Below are 21,494 nucleotides of genomic sequence, written 5' to 3' on the forward strand. Positions count from 1 at the left end.
CCACAAGAAGACTGTTTACACAACACGTACGCCCCACAAAGCAGGATGACCATGGTGTCCACAGACGCCTACGTACCTACACACCTCTGCTAGTCACCTTGAGACTCTTCCCTCTAAAAATATCTCTTCAAAGTTGTTGTTAAAACAGTTTTAAGTCTGTGACTGAGAACACAGTAAAACGTAACTGGGATAAGTATAGAAGCCATTAAAATTACTCACGTAATTTCTGGCACCCGAGAGACCAGATCTAAGGCACAGCCTGCCTGGGAACATGCTATGTTTCTAATTCCATGCTCATCTCTATTCTGGAATGGACTGGACTTTTAGATTCTTTCTTCATCAAACGTGAGCTCCACCCAACATGTTAAAAAGGAATAAGGAGGTGCCTTCGGCCCACACCATTAAACTCAAAATAAAAGTAGAATTGGCTCACCTTGTTGCTTTCAAGATCAGGGGGGTTATTGTGGAACTCTTCATCTTCCTTAACTATCTCAGCTGGTGTCTAGAGAGAAAACACACCACGTTTGGATTTAGTGGCAGTCAAGCTTTGTGAAACCCCATGAAGGAGCAAAGGGCGGTGAAATAGTGCAACTCTGTGAACCACTTCTGTGGACAGAGCTGAAAATACTGCCGTTTTTTCCACGGTGGTTACTTCAAACCCAGAACTGTGTCTGCCTTTTTACCTTTTGCTCCACTTATGAAATCCTAACCTATTCAACAAAATTGTCGGGGAAACCTTTAAGGAGGAACACTAGAAACCCCTTTCATGTAAATAGGAATGGCTCATCCCTCCAGATGCCTCCGGCCCACAGGTAATAAATGCCCATGATCCTCCGTCCACCCCTGAGGACCCCAACGAGTGTCCTCTTTCCCTGTGTTCGAGACCCGCCCGCCACCGCCTGGGTGGTCCCGCTCCACACACAGTGGTGCCGCTCACATCCTCGCATATCATGCTCCTGGTTTCATGATTCACTGGCTAAAAGCAGTGAGCTCCGTGTAACTGGTGCCCTGGAGCCTCTCCGCCAGACGAAAGCCATGTGGTTCTGTGGCTAAGAAAGAAAGGGCCCCCCCAAGGGTTACTTCCATCGTAGTTCTGTACCAGTCAGAGTGGGCGCAGCAAGTGCACACGCCTCACGTCCACTGCGGGCTGGCATACAACGACAGGGAATGCGAACCAGCGTGGCCCCCAAGAAGCTCACTCATATGGGGAGACAGATGTTAATTGAGTCGCACAAGTAAGTATAAAACCACGACTGTGATATGCTTTGTAAGAGAGATACGTGGAGCTAATAGGATGTACCAGGGTTTACCATACACTCTGGTGTGACTACAACTTGAAATATGAGGGATAAAAAAAAATACATAAAAAGGCAAAGAATATTCCAGATAAAGGCAAGGGCACGTGGAGGCCCTGCTGCAGGAAGAAGCACTGAGTTTGAGGGGTTTCAGGGATGGTTGGACAGTGGAGAAAAAGAGATCACAGTAATTTAGCCAGGGGATGGTGGTAGTCAGGATGGCCGATTCTAGACGTATCTAGGAGGTCACACTTGCAGGCGTTGAGGTGGTCTGGATATGGAGGAGGTGAAACGATCAGTCTCAGGAATATCTCTACGTTTCTCTTTGTCTTACTGGATGGACGGGCATCATACACCCCCTGACGGGAAGAGAGCAAGGTGTGCAGACGGTGTGGAAGGACACGTGTTCATTCTCACTGTGAACTTCAGTATCTCGGAACGTCCAACAGGTGATGTCAGTTCACAGTATGTGTGTGTGTGTGTGTGTGTGTGTGTGAATATATGTGTGTGTGTGTGTGTGTGTGTGTGGATATGTGGGTGCATGGCTGTGTGGATGTGTGTGTGTAGAGGTATGTATGTGTCTGGATCTACAAAAGATGTATGTGTGTGTTCATCTAGATGTGTGTGTATGTGTCTCTGGGTGTGTGTTTATAGAAGTAAATATGTGTCTCTGGATGTGTGTGTGTGTCTCTGGATGTGTGTGCATGTGTGTGCATCTGCATCTGGAGCCCAGAAAAGAGACCTGCAGAGAGAGTGGCACCGCCTGACAGAGTTTTCAATCTGGGGAGATGACCTAGAGTGAGAAGAACATTGCCCTGCCCTGACCCATGCTGACCTCTAACATTCCAAGCCAACTGGAGGATCAGAAGCCTATGGAGAAGGAGAATGGGGCCCCCGGGCGGCTCAGCGGCAAGAGCATGAGACCCTCAATCTCAAGTTCGTGACTTAGAGCCCCAGTTGGGTGTAGAGAGGACTTAAAAAATAACACTTTAAAAAAAGAGAGAATGAGAATGAGAACAAGAATGAGAGGCTAGACAGATGGAAGGAAAATCGGGAGCCGGTGGGTCTTACCAAAGGAAGAGGGCGTTTGAGGAAAAGGGAGCGGCCTGAAGTGTCGGCTGGAGGAGAAAGGTCAAGTGCCCTGAGAACTGAGAAGTGTGTTGGATTTGGGGCATGAGGCAGCGAGCTGTTCTGTGTCCCTGTGGACAGAAGCCGGAAGAGGCAGAGGAGAGGAGAGGAGAGGAGAGGAGAGGAGAGGAGAGGAGAGGAGAGGAGACAGAGGAATTGGGGAGAGGAGGGACCATCCCTCCAAGGACTGCTCGCAGAGGAAGGAGGCCAAGGAGGGACGGTTCTGGTTATAACCGGCTCGCTTCCAGCATGCGTAGCATCCAGCCAGGAGTCCGACCTACCCAAAAAAGGCGAGACAAATAACCTGAGAGCGCCAGACCCTTGAACGGTTCAGAGGGGACAGGATCCAAAGCCCAGGAGAAGGCAGGAAGACGGGCAGCTCCATTGTGATGACGGGAAGGTGCAGAGGGATTTGTGTGTAGACACCAGAGCTACCTAGCTCACAACCAGTCCCTACCTCACCCCTCGCTGAAAGAAAAATCACATAATTAAGGAGAGCCCAGGCCACTTTCCAGACACCAGACGCAGACCCTGGTTAGTCTACACCACCGGAGGCCCATGGCGTCTCCCCAACTACGGCAAGGACTAGGTCAAGACACCATAGAGTTCAGGAGGGCCCCTGGGTATGACTGTTCTCACCACCTGATAAAGGCACAAGGGAGGGAAGTGGGGTCTCCATTCGTCACATTAGCCTTCACGTCTCAACGTGCCGCTGAAAGCAGAGGAAACGTCTTGAGACCGTGAAGAAACAAGCCTGAGGCCTGAAGTCGATGTGCAGAGGAAGGCGGGCGCAGCGACGCCAGCGACCGGCCCGGGATGACACGGCTGGGCCGGCCGACCCTGCAAGCTCCCATGACGCAGGGGCCTCCAGACTCCGGATAAGTGTCCCTCACGTGTGAGCCGCTTCTCGTGGGTTGCTGTTCTTTCCAGCTAGAAGCATCCGAACAGATAAACTGCTAATTATGCTTTTTAATTTATTCATTAAAGGGAGTACCCCAGGGACCTTAGTGAGCCTAATCCGAGCTACTCCCTGCACCTACAAAGCTTAAAGCTTAAAGCTCCATTATGTCTTTTCTAATTAAACAAGTCGGAGATTATACAAATGCATACTGACCTTCTCCTAATTAATCCAAATTATTTTGGTTTTACATTAGCTCATGTCTCATTCTTAGCTCTTTCTCTGGAGTGAAATGAATTAAAGTTCAGGTGCATTGCTCGGGTTGCCACAGGGAATCTAAGCAAAACCGCTCTCTGCTGGGACTGGCCCCGGGGGACTCTCTGAAAATGACCACGTTTCAGTAGATGTCAGGAGCCAACCCGGTCCCCTGATTTCCCTTCCCAAGCATCCACTGGACGTGCCCAGCACCCGCTGGGGAATGACGACGTAACGGCGCTCTGGAGAGTGGAATTGGTGAAAAATGCTAAAGTATCTCTCCCTTCCCCCAGAAAAACTCAAAAGTCAGAGTCCTGCGCCAAAGAGAACCCACCATTCTAGGCACTTTTCTGTCTTTTAAGATATTTATAAAAATCAACATGACCTTAACTCTGGCAGAAGACATTGCTTTTGTGAAAAATGCGCACCTTGAATCAAGGAAGGATTTCAACCTCAGTGTGTTACTATCTGGGTGGCATTTTGTGTAAATTATAAGAGCTAAGAAATGTTTCCTTAACATTGGGGTATAATAACTCACGACTTTGGGGATCCCTGGGTGGCACAGCAGTTTGGCGCCTGCCTTTGGCCCAGGGCGCGATCCTGGAGACCTGGGATCAAATCCCACGTTGGGCTCCCGGTGCATGGAGCCTGCTTCTCCCTCTGCCTATGTCTCTGCCTCTCTCTCTCTCTCTCTGTGACTATCATAAATAAATAAAAATTTAAAAAATTAAAAAAAAAAATAACTCACGACTTTGAAATAGAAGCCGGTGTAAAAATTTATCTCCCCCAGAGAGTCAAAGCTGATAGAGCATCTTCTCTTTTAGACCTCCACCCAAGGCCTGCTGATAGAAATGTCGGCAAGGGGATACAGTGTGTGCTATTAACACCAGAGAGAGGGACACCTGGGTGGCTCCGTGGTTGAGCGTCTGCCGTTGGCTCAGGTCATGACCCTGGGCCCCGGGATCGAGTCCCCCATTGGGCTCCCTGCATGGAGCCTGCTTCTCCCTCTGCCTGTGGCTCTGCCTTTTTCTCTGTCTCTCATGGACAAATAAATAAAATCTTTTTTAAAAACATAAAACTAGAGAGAAACAAAAAGCATTGGAAATAATTTGTAATATCTTAAAAACACAAACTCGAAAGGAAACAACATAGTACAGGAAAAAAGAAAATGTGAGTCAAGACCAACTATAATCCAGCGTAACACTTGGTAACATCCCAGTGCCAGACCCTAGGGCTCTCTCCCCGTCCCTTGCATTGTGTTTCCCACACGCTACGCCTTCCGTCTTGGTCAGGAGCCACTTGGTTCAGGACTAATAGGGTTCGGTGACACTGAAGCTTTAGCAGCGACAACACACGTAAGCGAGATCATGTGGTTACTGAGAAGAGCGCCGCTGACCTGGCATCTCGACCTCGTTTCTCCCATGAGCCAACGACGGCCATCAGTGGAATTCTACAAGCGTCTCAGCGCCAAGTTGAGAAAAGCTTGGGGATGCGCTCTCACCACCAGGAGCCCAACGTGAGCAGGAGAAAGAGGCTCTACCGAAGCAACTGCAAATGTCTCCATTGGGAGAAAACCAAGAGACAGAAGGTGGAGGCTAGAAACAGTGGTGTGCATCACTGCAAGGACGCATCGATCTTTGTGAGTAAATCACAAAGAAAATGGGTAGGAAATATCAGAAAGGGAGAGAGAACATAAAGACTCCTAAGTCTGGGAAACAAACTAGTGGTGGTGGAAGGGGAGGAGGGCGGGGGGTGGGGGTGAATGGGTGACGGGCACTGAGGGGGGCACTTGACGGGATGAGCACTGGGGGTTATTCTGTATGTTGGCAAATTAACACCAATAAAAAATAAATTTATTATTAAAAAAAATCACAAAGAAAACAACCGGAAGACAGGACCACAAAAACAGGACATTTTAGGAATCAGAACGCAGGTCAAAACGTGCAATCAACCATCGTCCTGGACTGTCAGGGAGCAATGCTCAGAGCAGCTGTGGCCTCTCTGCTCATCGCTGTTCCCGACACCCCCGCCCCACTTTCTGATCCCCCCGTCCTCCCCTCTCTGTGCAGCAACAAGAGATTCTCAAACCAACTCAAAAGTACAAAAGTTTCTAGCCCTTGGAACACAGGCAAGATGAGAGGCCACAGTGTGAGTCTCGCTCATCACCACAAAAGGTGGACATTCCATGACGTCACCCAGCAGGAGCAAAGGACAGCCCACCCTCTCCGTTGATCGGGACTTGGAGTCCTCGCCTAGCGGAGGGAGTTCAGCGACACGGCGATGTCGCCATGGTGAGTGGAGCGGCCTCTAGCACGTTCGCCCCTCGCCAAGGCTCCCTCCAGTCCTCTGCTGGCAACTGGTGCTCTCGACTGCAAGTGAGTACGCTCAGCTCCAACGACGCCCTCAGGCTTGGGGGACGCCCAGTTCTTGAGGTTCCCCTCACCAGTCTAGGCTGGACTCCAAATTCATAAATGGAGTCACTGAGATGTTATATTTTGTAATATTGTATCTTCACAGCAACAGTAAAGTGAAGACAAGGTGAGGCCCCGGGGATAAGGAATAACATGTGACAGGACACCTGCGTGGCTCAGCGGTTGAGCCTCTGCCTTCGGCTTGGGATGTGAACCCAGGGTCTCAGGATCGAGTCCCACTTTGGGCTCCCCGCAGGGAGCCTGCATTTCCCCCTGCCTGTGTCTCTGCCTCTCTTTCTGCATCCCTCATGAATAAAAAATAAAAAGTAACATGTGACATCATCAGGCTCACCCACAAGGTGAAAACCAGTTCCTCAAAAACACGAGCAAAGTACTCCAGGTTATTATAAAAGCCAACACTATAAGCTAATAGTTTAATACGGAGGCCAGACCCTCCTTCATTAACGGGCTGGGAAGTCCCAAGGGCATCAGTGGGAGCATCTTCCTCCCCCCACAAGGAAACCAGCAGCCGCAACACGTGCCCAGAGCTCACTCAGCACGCAAACACAGAACCAAGACAAACACGTGGTTCTCCAGGCGTGGGGGCCACTCTGGGGCAAACCCCCACCGGGGCTGGGCCACTCTGATCGAACCCCCACCCGGGCCAGGTCTGCAGGTAGCAGAGTGTCCGTCCCCTGCGTGAGGACCCCACCCGGCGGACCCGCCAAACCACATCCTGCTGCCCTGCTCCACAACACCACCTTCTTCTCCCCTCCCCCAGGGCAGAAAACCACCCCTTGGACACTGCATGGTGGCAGGGCCTACGCCGTGCTTCACGGGGATCCCAGAAGGAAAATCATTCCTGGGGAAGGAAACCGGCGTTAACCCAAAAGCTTACACGTTAGTCTAATGTTAGGACTTCTCTGCAACACCGACTATGCTAACGCGCACCGTGGTCTCCCGGGGGACGGACGGGGAAGGCAGTGACCTCGGGGAGTCCTGTCCTCAAAGACACAGAACTCAGTCCGGGGACGGGTCTGTCTACAAACTTCAGCTCAACCTGCCCCGCGGGGCATCCGTCTATCCAATCCCTTGGGACCCTCTTTGCGTCTGTCCCCTGGGACTTACGGAGCCCAAGCCGAGCCCCTGCCGGGGGGCGGGGGGAGGGGGGCGGGCAGTAAGCGGACCTCCAGGTGTGCCGGGCGCCCACCACCCCACCACCCGCTCAGCTCCTCCAGCCGCTCGTCTCCAGCCCCGCAGGTGGCAGCAGGTGTGTGTCTCTGCTCACATGCACGTGCACGCGCTACCCCCCACTGGCCCAGCCCCCACACCTCTCATTTTTAAGCCCATGAGGCAGCCGAGCTGGGAGTCCCATGGCCTCCTTGTCCTTCAAAGCCGCAGAACTTGCTTTGACATCATCCCCTGACACCCAGGCAGCCCCAGGCACCGCCACCCACCCCCCACCCCTTGGGAGAGGCGTGGTTAGACAGCGGCAGCGGCTCTCCTGACCCCCGGGCCTGGCCTCCTCCTCCCTCTGACCTTCCTGACCCCCTCCATGGAGGAGTGCCCCGTCAGCCCCCGGAGCCCCTCCTTCCCTCCACTACTCACCCTTCTGGGGACCCCCCATCACCGCACTGCCCCGAATACCACGGAAATCAAACACTAGCGACGCAAACTCCCCAGAACGTTTCTCGGTCACAGTGATGGAGATTGCATGACACTAGGGACTACACTTGTGCTGCAAACCTGCCCAGAACGGGAACACCCCGAGGACCCTAACCAGCGTTGGAGGGGGGCCGGGTGCTAATTTCTGGTATAACCCTAACTGCCGAAAATGTCTGCATTTAGTTATTACAAAAATCCTTAAATGTGCAATAAACATACATGGTTAGTTTGGGTTTTAAGAGAGAACTGAATCTTCTGGTCATTTCTCGCCACGTCGAGGAAAAGAATAAATGCTATCACTGGCAATTTAGAGAACACAACAGGACCCCCGGGGAAAGTGCTCCAGATGCCAGAGGAAGTGGCCAGGGCCGGACGTGGTCTGTCTCGTTCGTAAAATATACCACGGGAAAGAAAAATAGAATAAAATGAGAAAATTACGCGCGATCTTCCAAAGGGGAGCGGAAAGCTCGCTGTCGCCCGGGCTTCGGCTCTAACCACACGTGCAGGACTGACGCCGAGTCCACGTCAGAGGGGGGAAAACAGAGCTCTGATGCCCACGTGGAACTTGCACAGGACGCTGGGGCGCCGGGGGGGGCTCCATCGGTGCAGTGTCTGCCTTGGCTCAGGTCATGATCTCAGGGCCCTGGGATCGAGCCCCACACCCTGCTCCCTGCTCAGCGGGGCTCTGCTGCGCCCTCTGCCCCTCCCCCTGTTCGTGCTCTCTCTTAAATAAACAAATAAAATCTTACTAAAAAATAAGAAATGTGTTTCTAGTGCCCTCAGGTGGATACTGGGGACAAAGCTGTGCATCTCAGAGCCCACCCGGCCCGCCGGCCCTTTGCAGGACCAGGGGCTGGGGACAGAGACCCGTGGAGACGCACCTGCAGCGGGTGGGCACGGGGCGAGCCGGGCTGGAACCAGGCCCCTGTGCTTCTGCTCCCATCCAGGCTGGGGTGGCCCCCTCACGCCTCACCCACTTCCCTCCACCTCATGCCTCTGTGAGCCCCAAGGAGGTGGGGCGGGGGCACACCAGGCCTAGAACCAGGTACTCACAAGTGCAGGACCTCACTTTGCCCCCCAGGAGCCATCCAGGGGCATCAATGCCCACCGCACGGGTGAGGGGGAGGGGGTCAGACGGCCAAGCAGTGGGAGACCTGCGATCCCCAACCACGTCACCTGGTGCCCCACGCATCCCAGCACCCTGTGGTGCCGCCGGTGGTTTCTGAGGGCCTCCCCTGCCAGGCACCGTCCCGGGGACAAGGCTGACGGCAACGAGCACAGCAGGCCGACCCCGTCCTCACCGTGAGGGAAACGGACAGCACTCAAGTGACAACACAGCTGACTACGCGGTCACAAACCTGACAGGACCTCACCAGTCTAGGCTGGACTCCAAATTCATAACAGTCCCCATAGCAGAAGAACCCACCAGGGAGAGTAGCGGGCAGGAAAACGTGTGATGCAGGACCTGAGGGATGAGCAGTCACTGACCAGAGGGGGCAGAGAACAATCTAGAGCCTGGGTGAGCCTGGGAGTCGGGGGAGGAGGAGACTGCAGCCAGGCGGGGCTGACAGAGCCGAAGGAAGAAGGCCGAGGGCACGGTCACACGACACCTGCTACCCACCTGGTCCACGGGCACCTCCACCTGCACATCCTTGTCTTCTCTGACTTCCGGCGCTCCCTGGGTTTCCGTGCTAGGAGTCTGCGCTTTGTACACGTCGCCTTCTAGAGAAAAACAGCACAAACAGGTTTTCATGCCAATGCCCACTGCACATCTTCTGGCCCAAACCAAAGTCATGGCTCGGCGACCTCTGGGCTTCCTCTGCCCAGGGCCCAGGTCAGAAAGAAACTCTGAGAACCCCGCACACATCACAATCACGGTCTGGGCACACGCACCTCTGTCACTCCCAGATGACTTCAAGAACGTATTTTGAAGTAATGAACAAAATGAGTTTTGACAAACGAGGTGTTAAAATCGCACGGTGTGACATAGTCCCCGGAGCTGACACAAAAACCATCTCATCAGCGTTACGACCGGGTGTATCACGTGCTTACAGAATCCCGGGGGTCTGGAGAACCTCATCCTCCGCCTGAGACTAGGTGACGGCAAAAGAAAAAGCAGGAGCCCGGCCCCTTCCCTCAACGCCCAGAGGAGGTACCCGCGGCGGCCAGGGGCGCAGGGACCCCAGCTCTTTCCATTCCTTGTCCTTCCCACCCCCGTCCTGGCCCCCGGCCCCCCAAGGACCCTCCCGCAGTCCTGGGCGGAAGCGGTGAAGGTAAGGAGGAGGCAGATGCAGCATCCGTCAGGTCCCCCACGGCGCTTCCAGGCTCCCCTCTGCGTGCTTGAACTTAAGAGCCTCCGATGGACCCGTCTACACTGCGTCCGTTTGTAAACGAGGAATGAGCCGAGGGCCCCAGGCTTGGGAGGGCAGTAGGAACCCGGGTCCCAACACTCCGCTTCCCGGAGGGAAGGTCAGATGCGTGCCGGGCCGTCCCAGCCACGAAAGACAGGCTTGGCCAAGAAGGAAATGTTGCATGCGCTGATTAAATTCTCTATTAGCGGTGACATATTATAGTATTTCGGGGACTATGGGGCAACAGGCTCTGGTCTTGGGCCCATCCTGGCCATGGTCAGGCTGCATCAGCACGTGGTGTCAGCTGCGCCCAGCAGGCAGGAGTGCCATGGAAGGACAGGTGTCTCAGTACCCACCCCCCTGTCCAGACCAGTGTCTGGGCCACAGCGGGACCGGGCCCCCGGGCCTCCAGAGGTGCCCTGCGGGACAGGGACCCAGGGGCACAGCAGGACAGGGTCCCCAGGGTACAGTGGCACAGGCCCCCGAGGCCCCACCAGACAGGGCCCCCGGGAGCAGTGGGACAGGACCATCACCTGGGACAGGAAAGCCCAGAGCGGGCAGGCAGCAGGAGAGAAGCGCAGGGAGACAGTAGAGACTGTCACCTGGAAGCAAGCAGAGGGCTCCCCGGAAGCTAGGAGACAATCAGAGCATAAAGAGGAGGAAGCCTGACCCGCGGTGTGTGGGGAGGACCCAGGAAGGGGAAGTCTTCAAGAAAAATGATGCCCCCAAACTGTCAGATGCTGCAGAGTAGCAAAGCAGAGCCCCCCTTCCCCTGGTCCTATGCTCCGCGTCACCAGCCACCCACGAAGCACCTGCGACACACGCTGAAGGGACCCCAGGTGGCCAGCTCCCAGCCAGGGCTCCGCAAAACAGAAGCAGGAGCGGAACAAGTATTTTTTTTTTAATTATTTCATTTTAAAATCAGCTCCACGGGCGCCTGGGTAGTTCAGTTTGTGAAGCGTCTGCCTTCGGCTCAGGTCATGATCCCGGGGTCCCGGGATCGAGTCCCGCACCGAAGAGGAGCCTGCTTCTCCCTCTCCTTCTGCAGCTCCCCACTGCTTGTGTGCTCGCTCACTCTCTCTGTCTCTCTCAAATAAATAAAATCTTTAAAAAATAAATAAAAATAAAATAAAATCAGCTCCAAAGTCTAATCTTTCAAATGTCCCTCACCCTCAAAAAAAAAAAAAAAAAAATCAGGCGGATTTTAGTTTTGCATTTCCCCCCAAAGGCTGATTGGTTTGCGGGTTGTTTGCTGTGTCGTCGGCCCTCAGGGTGAGAGCTCGCGCCTGCCCTGATGTGCACGGGGAGGACTGAACTCCTGCATCGATCCGGGAGGGCTTCCTGGGTGGAGAAGTCCATCGCCTTCACCAGCGGGATTTTGTTTCCCTCCTCCCACTACCACGGCCCTTGGAGCTGAAGGTCTCATAATAAATCAGAAAGTCACAAGTGTCAAAATCAGACAGTTACAAGCCTTCTCCCTGCAGCATGAAACTGACCCCCCAAAAAACAAACAAAAAAAAAAACACATTCTTAAAATGGCAGCATTTTTAACGCCCATTAAAAATGATGAAATCCACATTACCTGCGCCGTTTGGGATTAAAGAGTCTACCAGCATTTTCTTCTTCCCCTCTTTGGCATAAAACACAGAATCCTGTTCCTTACGGGAAATGTTGTATTTATGAGGTTCTTTTCCTTGGGAATCCTCCTAAGGCACAAACCAAGAATGAAAACTACATTAGGAACAGCGGCGAGCCATGAGTCTGACCCCTGGGCAAGCGCCGGCCTCGTTCGGGCGCCCAGAGGAGACCTCCCTCCCGGCACCGTCTGGACGCCTCAGTCCCTTACGCTTGTCTCCAGCAAAGTGGCACAAACACTCCCCTCCCTGGGTGAGGTCAGCACCTCCGGAGGTGCCCCCATAAGGCTTGACACAGCGAGGGGCGGCTTTGGAAAGGGCACAGGTGCGTCTGAGGAGGCCCGTGTGGTTTTAGACACACCTGGAAGCTTCAGGAATAAACGCCCCTGTTTCCAACAACTCACAAAGCTATTCCCGCTGGGACCTCTAAGCAAGGCGAGGCATCTCTGATAAAAGGATATTAAGCACATGGCAGGTTTGTTTTGAGTTGAGATAAAGGGAAACTCAGGTGTCTAAAAAAATCTACTGACAGCGGAAGATGACCACGCACGTGGGAGTCACAGTGGAAGCGAAGCTAACGGTGAGCTCATCCCAGGGGCCCTTCCAGCTCCATCCCACAAACTGTCCCCATGATACAAAGCGCCGTCCCAGTTTTCTATCTTTACCGAACATAGGCAGAACTATATACGTAGAGGTTTCTCCTGAGCTCTCCACGGCACCCGAGAAACGTCAACCAAACACCCCCCTGTACCATCAATATATTTACGATGCAAGTGACTGGCCGGCTTCTCCTGGCGGAAATTAAGGTGCATAGAACAGTCCCACAAGCAAACACAAGAACCAAGCAAAATCTCTCTACCCATTTTAAGGGGCTTCTGTAAAGGTTGCAATCCTGCTCAGAGCATAGGAATCAAGATCTCAGCAGAGCTAGTTTTAGCGGGCAGCCCGGTGGCTCAGCATCCTTCAGCCCAGGGCCTGGTCCTAGAGACCTGGGATCGAGTCCCACATCGGGCTCCCTGCCTGGAGCCTGCTTCTCCCTCTGCCTGTGTCTGTCATCAAGAAAGAAATATTTAAAAAAAAAAATAAATGGTTTTAGAGACAGAACATGGTACGTGTGTGTGGCTCGTGTTTCGCAGGCAGCGGGGGGCAGGGATCCTGACAACCTGCCAGGCTCCTGGAGCATCGCTGATGCCTATTTCTCGCAACCATTTCCCTGATCCTCGGCCCCTCTGACAGACACCACGTATTTACCGTGTTACCTCTGAAGTAATGGTCAACGGACGGTGACACAGCACGGTGCCCTCGTGAGGACACAAGAGCAGCGCTGGCACAGAGCCAAGCACACACAAGAGCCAAGACCGTCGCGGCCTGGCCACCGGCCCGGTCACCCCTGGGGCGGCGACAAGACGAAGATGAGCTGGTCCACACCCAGCTGGAAGGTGGCCCGACACACACAGAACCTCGGGCCAGCGCAATGGTGGGTGAAGAGCGGCCATAAGTGCAATAAATTGATTTTCTTGTTGAATCTCACACCTTACCTAGAGCCTGAAGGAAACACCAGTGTTTTAAAGCACCTTATTCCTACGACATCCAGTGAAATGTGGAGCCGGCTGGTGTGGCTTCTCGTCTCGTCTTAGCCCAAGGCCTGGCTTGTCCCCGTCTCTCTCCACAAGGACCGCAATGGCCTGCACACCCAGGGCCCCTCCTCCCCTTCATCCTGTCGCCCCAGCCCCGCAGGCAGCCTTCATTTAGGATGTTTACTGTTTGCCTCTCACCACTAGGACGCTGGAAGCCTCATGGGACCAGGGATGTTCGTCTAATAACAGATTCCCGGAGCCTGGAGCCGGGTGGTATACAGTAGGCACACAGTAAATACTTGCCCAATGAGTGAGCAGCGCTAGAATCTCCTCTCCCTGTGCCTTTCAGACACTCACGGGAGTGTCCCAGCCGCAGGATGAAGTGCGCGTGCCTCAGCTCAGCGCTGTGAGCGTCCCGTCGGAGCCCGTCCACCTTCCTAGCCCCCATGGGCCCCCCCCCACCGCCCGGGCCTTCCCGCCCACCATCCAGCCATCTCCACCTGCAACTCCCTTCCCCCCGGCTTCAGGCCCCTGTGCTGGGTCCCCGGAGCACCCACCCACACGTCGTCGCCAGCAGAACCCAGGAGCCGCCCTCTGCATTCCTGGACCCAGGCAATCGGCGACCTCACAACACGGATACGGGCCCTATGGAGTAATCCCAGCAGGTGCTCAGTAAATCTCTGCTGGTGTCCTGAGCTGAGTGGGAAGATGCAAGAAGAGTAGGAAAAGAAGAACAGAGCAAAGACAGGGGAAGGGCTGCCAGGGTGCAGGGTCTGGGAGGCGACTGGGCTCACATCCCGCACACGGGCCTGCCCGCCTGCCTTCCTGCGCCCGAGGCACAGCCTCACGCCGCCCTGCTGCCCCAGATGTGCCTGCACAGCTGGCCCTGCTCCAACGTCGCCGTGTCCCAAGCGGAGGAGCCCTCGTCTGCACTCCCACCCCCGGCACACGTGCACCCGGTGGCCACGCACCTGCAGCTTCCACCCACCAGCGCCCCCCTGGCCTGAGCTCCCCAAGGACGGGGCACGCAGCCTTCAGCTTTATACACACACGTGGTGTACAGTGGACACTCCGCGTGCTCCTTTATTGTCAGAGCAACAGAGACTTACGGCAGCTCTCGGAAACAACGGATTGAGCAGGAAAACAGAGAATCTGTGTCTTCCCCACACGAGGAAACTTCTAGGTGTCACCTGTCCCCGCTTCTTCCTGCTCTGAGTCCCAAATCTGATATCAGCACGAGCGCTTCTTGCAAAGGTGACGGGGGCTGTTTTTTAATTTCATTCATCGTTTCTCCCATTAAAAACATCCTCAGGAAACATACGTGGGGCACGCTGTGCTCACTTCTCTGTAGTGCTCCGGGGACTACCATTCTTCTCTGGAGAGAAACTGTCCAATCCAGCTAAACTCTGCTGCTGCTATAACAGATAGTCTTGCTCGGGCACATGAAAGGCAGCCTCCCGGGGTAATGTGAATTAGAAGAACAGAAACCACCCGGCTAAGTTCAGAGTCCGGGCACGCCCTCCCACCAGCTTCCAGAGTGACCGTCCCGCTTCCAAGTGGGTCGAGGTGTGCCATCAGTGAACCAGCCCCCACTCTAAGCATTGCTAAAGTGCAACATTTGCTAACATTTGAACCAAACTGTTGCACCTTCAGGCCACTAGAAGGAGACACAAACGCAGCCTTGGATATTGTGTGATACTGCCATGGTCCTGACGTCACTGGCCTGCAAATGTCAGTTCCAAGGCACTTGCTCCATGTTGCACTTTACAGTTTAGACCTGGTCATTAAAGCATGGGTGTCCCACGGTAGGCATCTCTGTTTCTCACGCGTGCGCACACACACGTGCACGCACACACATACACAGGCACCTCTAATTTGTCAGTGTTTTAGCTCGTCTTCATTTCTGTTCACTCCCCAACGTTTGTGCTCTATGCCCAAAAGAGAAGTAGGCAGTATCAACATTCTGGTTAAGGATGTGATATAAATACAAAGCTTATTAATTATTTACTGATATTTTACAGAGGCTTACACATTAAAATATTCATTTTAATATAAGAATGCAGTTTTAGGGGATCCCTGGGTGGCTCAGCGGTTTAGCGCCTGCCTTTGCCCAGGGTGCGATCCTGGAGTCCCAGGATCAAGTCCCACATCGGGCTCCCGGTGCATGGAGCCTGCTTCTCCCTCCTCCTATATCTTTCTCTCTCTCTCTCTCTCTCATAAATAAATAAATAAATAAATAAATAAATAAATAAATAAATAAATAATAAATAAATAAATCTTAAAAAAATAATAATAAAAGAATACAGTTTTAAACATTTATTAAATTAGCCGCACTTCCTTGAAAAGAAGACATAAAATCACAGTAAATGAGTTGCTGTAAAACTGGATCTGATATAACGAAACAAGAATAGGTTCACTCAGTCATCTTCATTGGACTAAACAGTCTTGGCTCAAGTTAACGGACACCTGGATCCACGCCAGCTTCTCCCACTTTCCCGCATCCAGAGCCACCCAGACCCCTGTGCTCCTGGCCATTACCTGCCTTCTCATTTCACGGAATCAAACACCATGAATCATATGACACGTGGTGCTCATTGCTGTTTTCATCTCCTAGACGTGGGCATGGCTTGCTCCCCTGTAATACACGACTGACCGGTATCTTCCACTGCACAATAGTAACTTCCTTTCTCAGGTGCCATAAAAGAGATGGTTGTTTCTTTGCAAAAATATAAGGAATTCAAGAAGAATGTACTCCACTAATATCAGATTGCCCTTCTATCTTTATATACCTTTCTGGGAATATAATAATTTTTCACTTCGATCCAATCATCTTGAGGGCTTTGCACAGCAACAACGTTCAACACGTGTGGTGCCAACCACATGCGTACCTCAGTGGGAGAGACAGCAAATTGAGCCGCTCTAGCTGGGCTCACCGTGATGACAGCAAAACCACACACGAGTGCCAACGGCAGTGGTCAGAGGCCATGTACGTAAGACGCACCCCATTTCACATGGAAAACAAATCAAAGAAGTTTAATAAGAGACACGTGCAAAGCCTGGCACACACACATACAGAAGCAACCGTACTTACCAAAATGTGGTTGCTGTGACTAATTCTAAAACTCAGCCTCAGAAAATAAAGTGAAATAAAACCCAGCCTCCTGCAGCCAGAGAAGCCTGGCACATGGGACAGTTTTCACCCTCAAAAATGTACCGGTTCCTCACATGGGGCGATTTCTCAGCTCAACAAATCACGTAGACCTCTACACAAGGAACAACAAATAAGGTAAAAATACCTTGACAGGTGTTTTTTACAACAAACGCAGAGATTTTTACATCAACCTTTGTTAAAATCAAGGCGTTCTTTTCTAGGACTTTCTGTTTTCTGGAATAAAGTGTGTTTGCTCTGCTGTTACATGGCTTGTCTCATGTCACAGAATATTTTCAATGATGATTTTTCGTTGACTAACACCTTGTGTTTCTGATGCAGTGTATGCATATTTGTGATCATTCTGTTTCAGGATTCTTAATGTTAAATATCGTCATCAAAACCTGTTAACTTTCCCAGTCATAGATTTCCAAAGAAAAGAAACAATATCAGAACAAACATGTCTTAAATTTTAGACCAAGGAGAACAAATATTTAACAAAAGGAAAAGAAAACTATTCCTCCCTATGGGAACCCAGCGTCACAACAACATAACGAAATATGGGCATTAACAAAAGCAAGTAATGACGACCCCGGGCTACTGGCTCTGTCCTCTGAGCTCAGAGGCCTCCCAAACCACTGAAGCAGGAGATTCCACTGTTGTACCACTCGTGTTGTTCCCACATTCAAGCTCAGTACCCACGGCACATGTGAAAACACCGCTGAGGAAACTCTGCGAGGCTGGAGTCCTGTGCACATCTCCTGGGCCCTCTCTCCACCTGGAAAATCTGCCCTCTTCTCTGACCCACATTAGGACCCGTGCTCCGCTCACCCATCTCCACGTGTCGATTATCCTCCTACAAACTATCGCCCCTACTGGCTCACTCACACCAACTTTTTAACCATGAGACAAATCCGTGTGTCGTCCATCTTCACGCGACGAAGCGCATCCGTAGGGCAGGATCACATCTATCAGTTCTGTGTTCTCGATGGTTCTCGCCCATTCATCTGACAAACACTTAATCCCAAAGGCAACCCATAGAGAAAGAAAACTGAAAATAAGATGATCATTCAGCTCAGGAAGCTACCAAAATAACAACAGAGTCAGGAAAACCCTCACGCCAAAAGCCAGATGAGGACAACATGAAAGAGAAGTATTGGAGGTGAACCTCACTTATCAACAGACAATGCAAAAATCCCTGACAAAATTGAGCAAAATGTATTCAGAAAAGCATTTTTTTTTAAGCAGTATGGCTTTTCCAGGGAAGCCGGGGTGAAGAGTCGGGTCAGTCGGATTATCACCCCCAGCGACACTGACCCCTTCAGTGCAACTACGGGCAGGCGAGGGGTTGGGCTCATCCAAGGCTGGACTCCGGCCAAGCAAGCACCACGGTGGTTCAGGGGCATAAGGAAGCCAGAGTACTTCCGAGAGGGAGGTTGAGATGTGGTTATGAAGTCTGAGCTGCACCAAGGGAAAAGCCACATCAAGGGCTGACCGTTAGATACTGGGAAAGAACAGGTCAGTGCATGGGGCCTCAAGGCCGCGAAGTCCCAGCGGGGAACATGCCTGAGCGAAGGGGACCCGGCAGCAGGCCCCCAGCAGCTTCATGGAATGAATACTAAGGTCAGTAGAGCCTCTGAAACAGTTTAGATAAGATGGTTAGAGATGTTGGCCATCACAGACACGGGTGGTAGGGACCCGTGCGGCCGCCAGGACCTGGCTTCCACCTGCCTCTGGGATCAAGCACAGTTCTCATCTTTGCTGCATGAAAGGGACTTTTTTTTTTTCTTAATAAAGAATGAACTGGGGAGGGACAGATGGAGAGGGGGAGAGAAAGAATCCCAAGCAGGCTCCACACTCAGCAGAGCCCAACACGGGACTCAATCCCATGACCCTGAGACCATGACCTGAGCTGAAATCAAGAGCCAGACATTCAACCTACTGAGCCACCCGGGTGCCCTGAAAAGGACTTACTATTTTCTTCCTTCGTGAGTACTTCTCGATGTCCGTATACTTTCTGAAAGACAAAAGACAATCAGCTAGAATCTATAAGAGTCAACCAAAAGACAAGGCCATTCCGAAGGCGCATCCAGTCCCCCCTCTGGCACCGACTCACATCAACAGGTGTTTCCCATCCTCGGAGCAGAAACGGTCCCCACTGAGCTCTGCCCAGCTTCCTTCCTGGACACCTTGGAAAATCCGATGGATTTCCATTTATATCAGGATGGCATTCTGGCCCAGGGGCAGCATCGTTACAGGTGGCTCATGCCCTAAAGCTTTTATACAACCATGGGGGGAAATTCTAACAGCTTTGAGGTTTTCACAGTTGACAGCCACTCCCACAAACACGGATTTTTCATGCACTCTCGCGGGGACCTGTGGCACATGCACCAGGCTCTCCCTGGGCCAGAGAGAGAGCACCACTCAGAGACATGAGGGTCTAGTCAACGCCGCTCCACTGACCAGGGGAAGCAAGGAGACCCCATGCCCATGCAAAGCCCAGCCCAGCCCAGCCTGCTTCCTCCACACGACAGCCGCCTGCCCCTCTGACGCGGCCCGTGGCGCCCAGGCACACACCCTGCTCCTGATCCCTCCGTGTGGGGGCTGACCCCCGCCATCACTACACAAGGAGGGAGCACTTCTGGCACCCAGTTCCCCAGCAGAGGGGCACCTCCTGGGTCCACGTCACATGTGAGAATGGACATCACTCTCTTAGCAACTCTGTGGACTCTCTTCCTCTTTGGTGAGGGAGAAAGCTACCAACAGACCCAGCTCAGGGCTCAGCACATGAACAGGTGACAGGGGAAAACAAAACACATGGAGAATCCAGGGGACTCGTGTGGGGAGCAGGGGACATGGGAGGAGAGAGGACCATGCACCTCATCTCAACAGCCCCTAAGTAATCTCCACCCACCGCGCAGGTAGGACACTCGGCATGAAAGAGCACGTGGACAAAATCAGGAAATAGCCGCTCTTGCCAGGCTCACAGGCAGGACCCTAACCTAACCATCTGCTGTGGGGTCATCCCCTCGGACAGGACAAAAGCCATTCTCTGCCTCAGAGTAGAAGCCCTAACAGCACATGAGTGCAAATAGTCACGAGGTCCCCTGGTGGCGTCTCAACTTCCCAGGCTCTGGGCAAGGGAACTCAAAGGGTGGGTGGGGGCGAAACCACCTGCCTGTTCCACCATGAGATGGACGCTGACACCTCTTTTTCTTCGCTCAAGAGAATGACCATTAGAAACATGAGAAGCAGCTACAGGGAAGGTCCCTGGCAGGCTCTCAAATAGCTGCTGTCGCTGCCTGTAGTTCAAACACACCCATGGGGCTGAGCAGTCAAGGCCGCAAAATCCCAGCATCATCAGCTGGAAACCACTCCTCTCAGCCAGACCCGGAATGGGCGCCAGGAGCCCGAGTTAAACTCTGCATCCCACAGCCCCCAGGAAGGAGAGCTCCGTGTGCACTGGAGGGAGGCACCTGACACCCAGCTACCAAGTTAGGGAGGAGCAGAGCCCCGCCTTCCAGGATGGGTGACAAAGGGCACGGTTGGCAGGCACATCCCCTTGCGGCTCAAGGTCCACAGGAAGGCATATCCGAGGCAGCCTGCCTGCCATCCCACATCCCACCCTGTCTTCTCAGAGGATCCAAAGGCAATGAACTCAGACTCCGCCCTGATGCTAGGGCTTTGATTGGGACAAAAAATTGAGGATTTGGATTGGTATGTACCTCTGAACTCCAGTCTTGCAGGTCACCTCCTCCTTCCTGACCTATCACCGAGCCTGGACACCCAGTACTGTAGCCTCTGAGGGGCCCAGACTAATAAACAGGCTCCTGAATCTGGCCAGTACAACACCAGGGAAGTCAGGAAGTGTTCTGGACTACTGCTGGCCCTCTGGGTATTTGGAGCAGGGAACACTGGAGCTCTTACCTACGGCACAGCTAAAAAGCAAGGTGGGTGGAACACGGAAGTCTCTCTAAGGAAGCATCAAGTGTAATTGTGTGCTGGGAATGTAACTGAGACCACCTTATGAGGGGACTTCAAGGTCCTTGAACTGTGAGAACTGCGGGTGGACGCAGAGTCCACGCCTGTCTACGTGAGCATCAGTGCGGGATGGTCTGGCAACATCTGGGCAAGCAGGTCAGAGCCCCAACGCTGGGCTGCTCTTCAGAGTAAGTCCACAGGGCGTCCCTCAGGCAGGAGCCTACGGGGGAGAATTATGCTCTAATTACAAGAGCTCGTCTGGCCAAATTCAGACTGCAAGCAGCGGAGTGAGCAAAATGCCCCAGAAGGGGCAGCCGCTGTGCGTGCTCCTCAGTGATGGGATGGGAGATCCCACCCGTGCCTTCGTCTTCCTTGTAGACGTTCCCACGAGTCTACAAACACGCACACCCTGGTGTACCCCGTAAGCCCGGGCTGGGCTCCGCTCTAACAGTCACCACCTTTTCCACCAGGAGAGCCTGCTGCCCCACACAAACTCTGGATTCCAGGTCAGGAAAAGCCTGCTAAATTCAGAAAACAGAACAAGGCGCCAGATGGGCTATCACGACTGTGTCCCGGGGCCCGCTCTGCGACTGTTGGGCACACGGAGACCCTTCCTGTCCGAGGCGCCCAGTGGCCCCAGGGAAAAAGCAGAACACACAACACAAGGGCTCACTGCCCTTGTGATACATCGAACGACAGGGGTTCCCACGTGCCCAGCTGTGAGAATCCAAAACTGTGTCATATACGCAGAAAAACAACCCACAGCTGAACTGGCCATGCTCGGGGGCGATACTAGGAAAAGAGGCAAACTGCACCAACTCCAGAGGTTAATTTATGAAGCGTGCTCACTGTTGGACCTCACTGGGCACCTTTGAGGATTTCCAGTAAGGGAAATATTTGAAGGTCTCCAGTCCTGCAGCAACATAAAAGTGGTTGTCTTGCAGATCCTTGGAGTTGTCCAAAAGATGCCCGTTCATGGTAAATAATCTGTGAAGAAAGCAAGAAGAGACAGGCAGGAGACTTTAGGGCAGCGACCTCCGGGCTAGGGGCATTGCTGCAGACCATACGACTGGGACGTGGGTTAGGGGCAAAGCCATGACCGCGTCGGCGAGCGTAATCCAGACGAGCTAATTAAAGCCCGTGGGAGCTGC

The 21,494-nt window shown here is 52.9% G+C and overlaps 1 protein-coding gene across 17 annotated transcripts in view; it reads right to left on the reverse strand.

Moving 5' to 3' along the window:
• Positions 1–21,494, reverse strand: part of DCDC2C (doublecortin domain containing 2C) — a 93,961-nt gene that overhangs the window by 41,931 nt on the left and 30,536 nt on the right. For 15 of the 17 annotated variants that reach the window (XR_012004921.1, XR_012004917.1, XR_012004916.1 and 12 more), the window contains 5 exons: positions 21,193–21,330; positions 18,337–18,379; positions 11,586–11,709; positions 9,274–9,374; positions 434–502 (listed from right to left, as the gene is read on the reverse strand). Coding sequence is in view for 6 of the 17 variants with exons in the window: in XM_072771221.1 (XP_072627322.1) it covers positions 434–502; positions 9,274–9,374; positions 11,586–11,709; positions 18,337–18,379; positions 21,193–21,330 (475 nt within the window). In the remaining 11 variants the exon portion in view is untranslated. The remainder of the gene's footprint in view (positions 1–433; positions 503–9,273; positions 9,375–11,585; positions 11,710–18,336; positions 18,380–21,192; positions 21,331–21,494) is intronic. The other 2 variants (XR_012004918.1, XR_012004922.1) reach the window with 1 other exon arrangement.

The sequence above is a fragment of the Canis lupus genome, chromosome 12 (genome assembly GCF_048164855.1).
Source record: "Canis lupus baileyi chromosome 12, mCanLup2.hap1, whole genome shotgun sequence".
NCBI classification, from domain to species: Eukaryota; Metazoa; Chordata; class Mammalia; order Carnivora; family Canidae; genus Canis; species Canis lupus.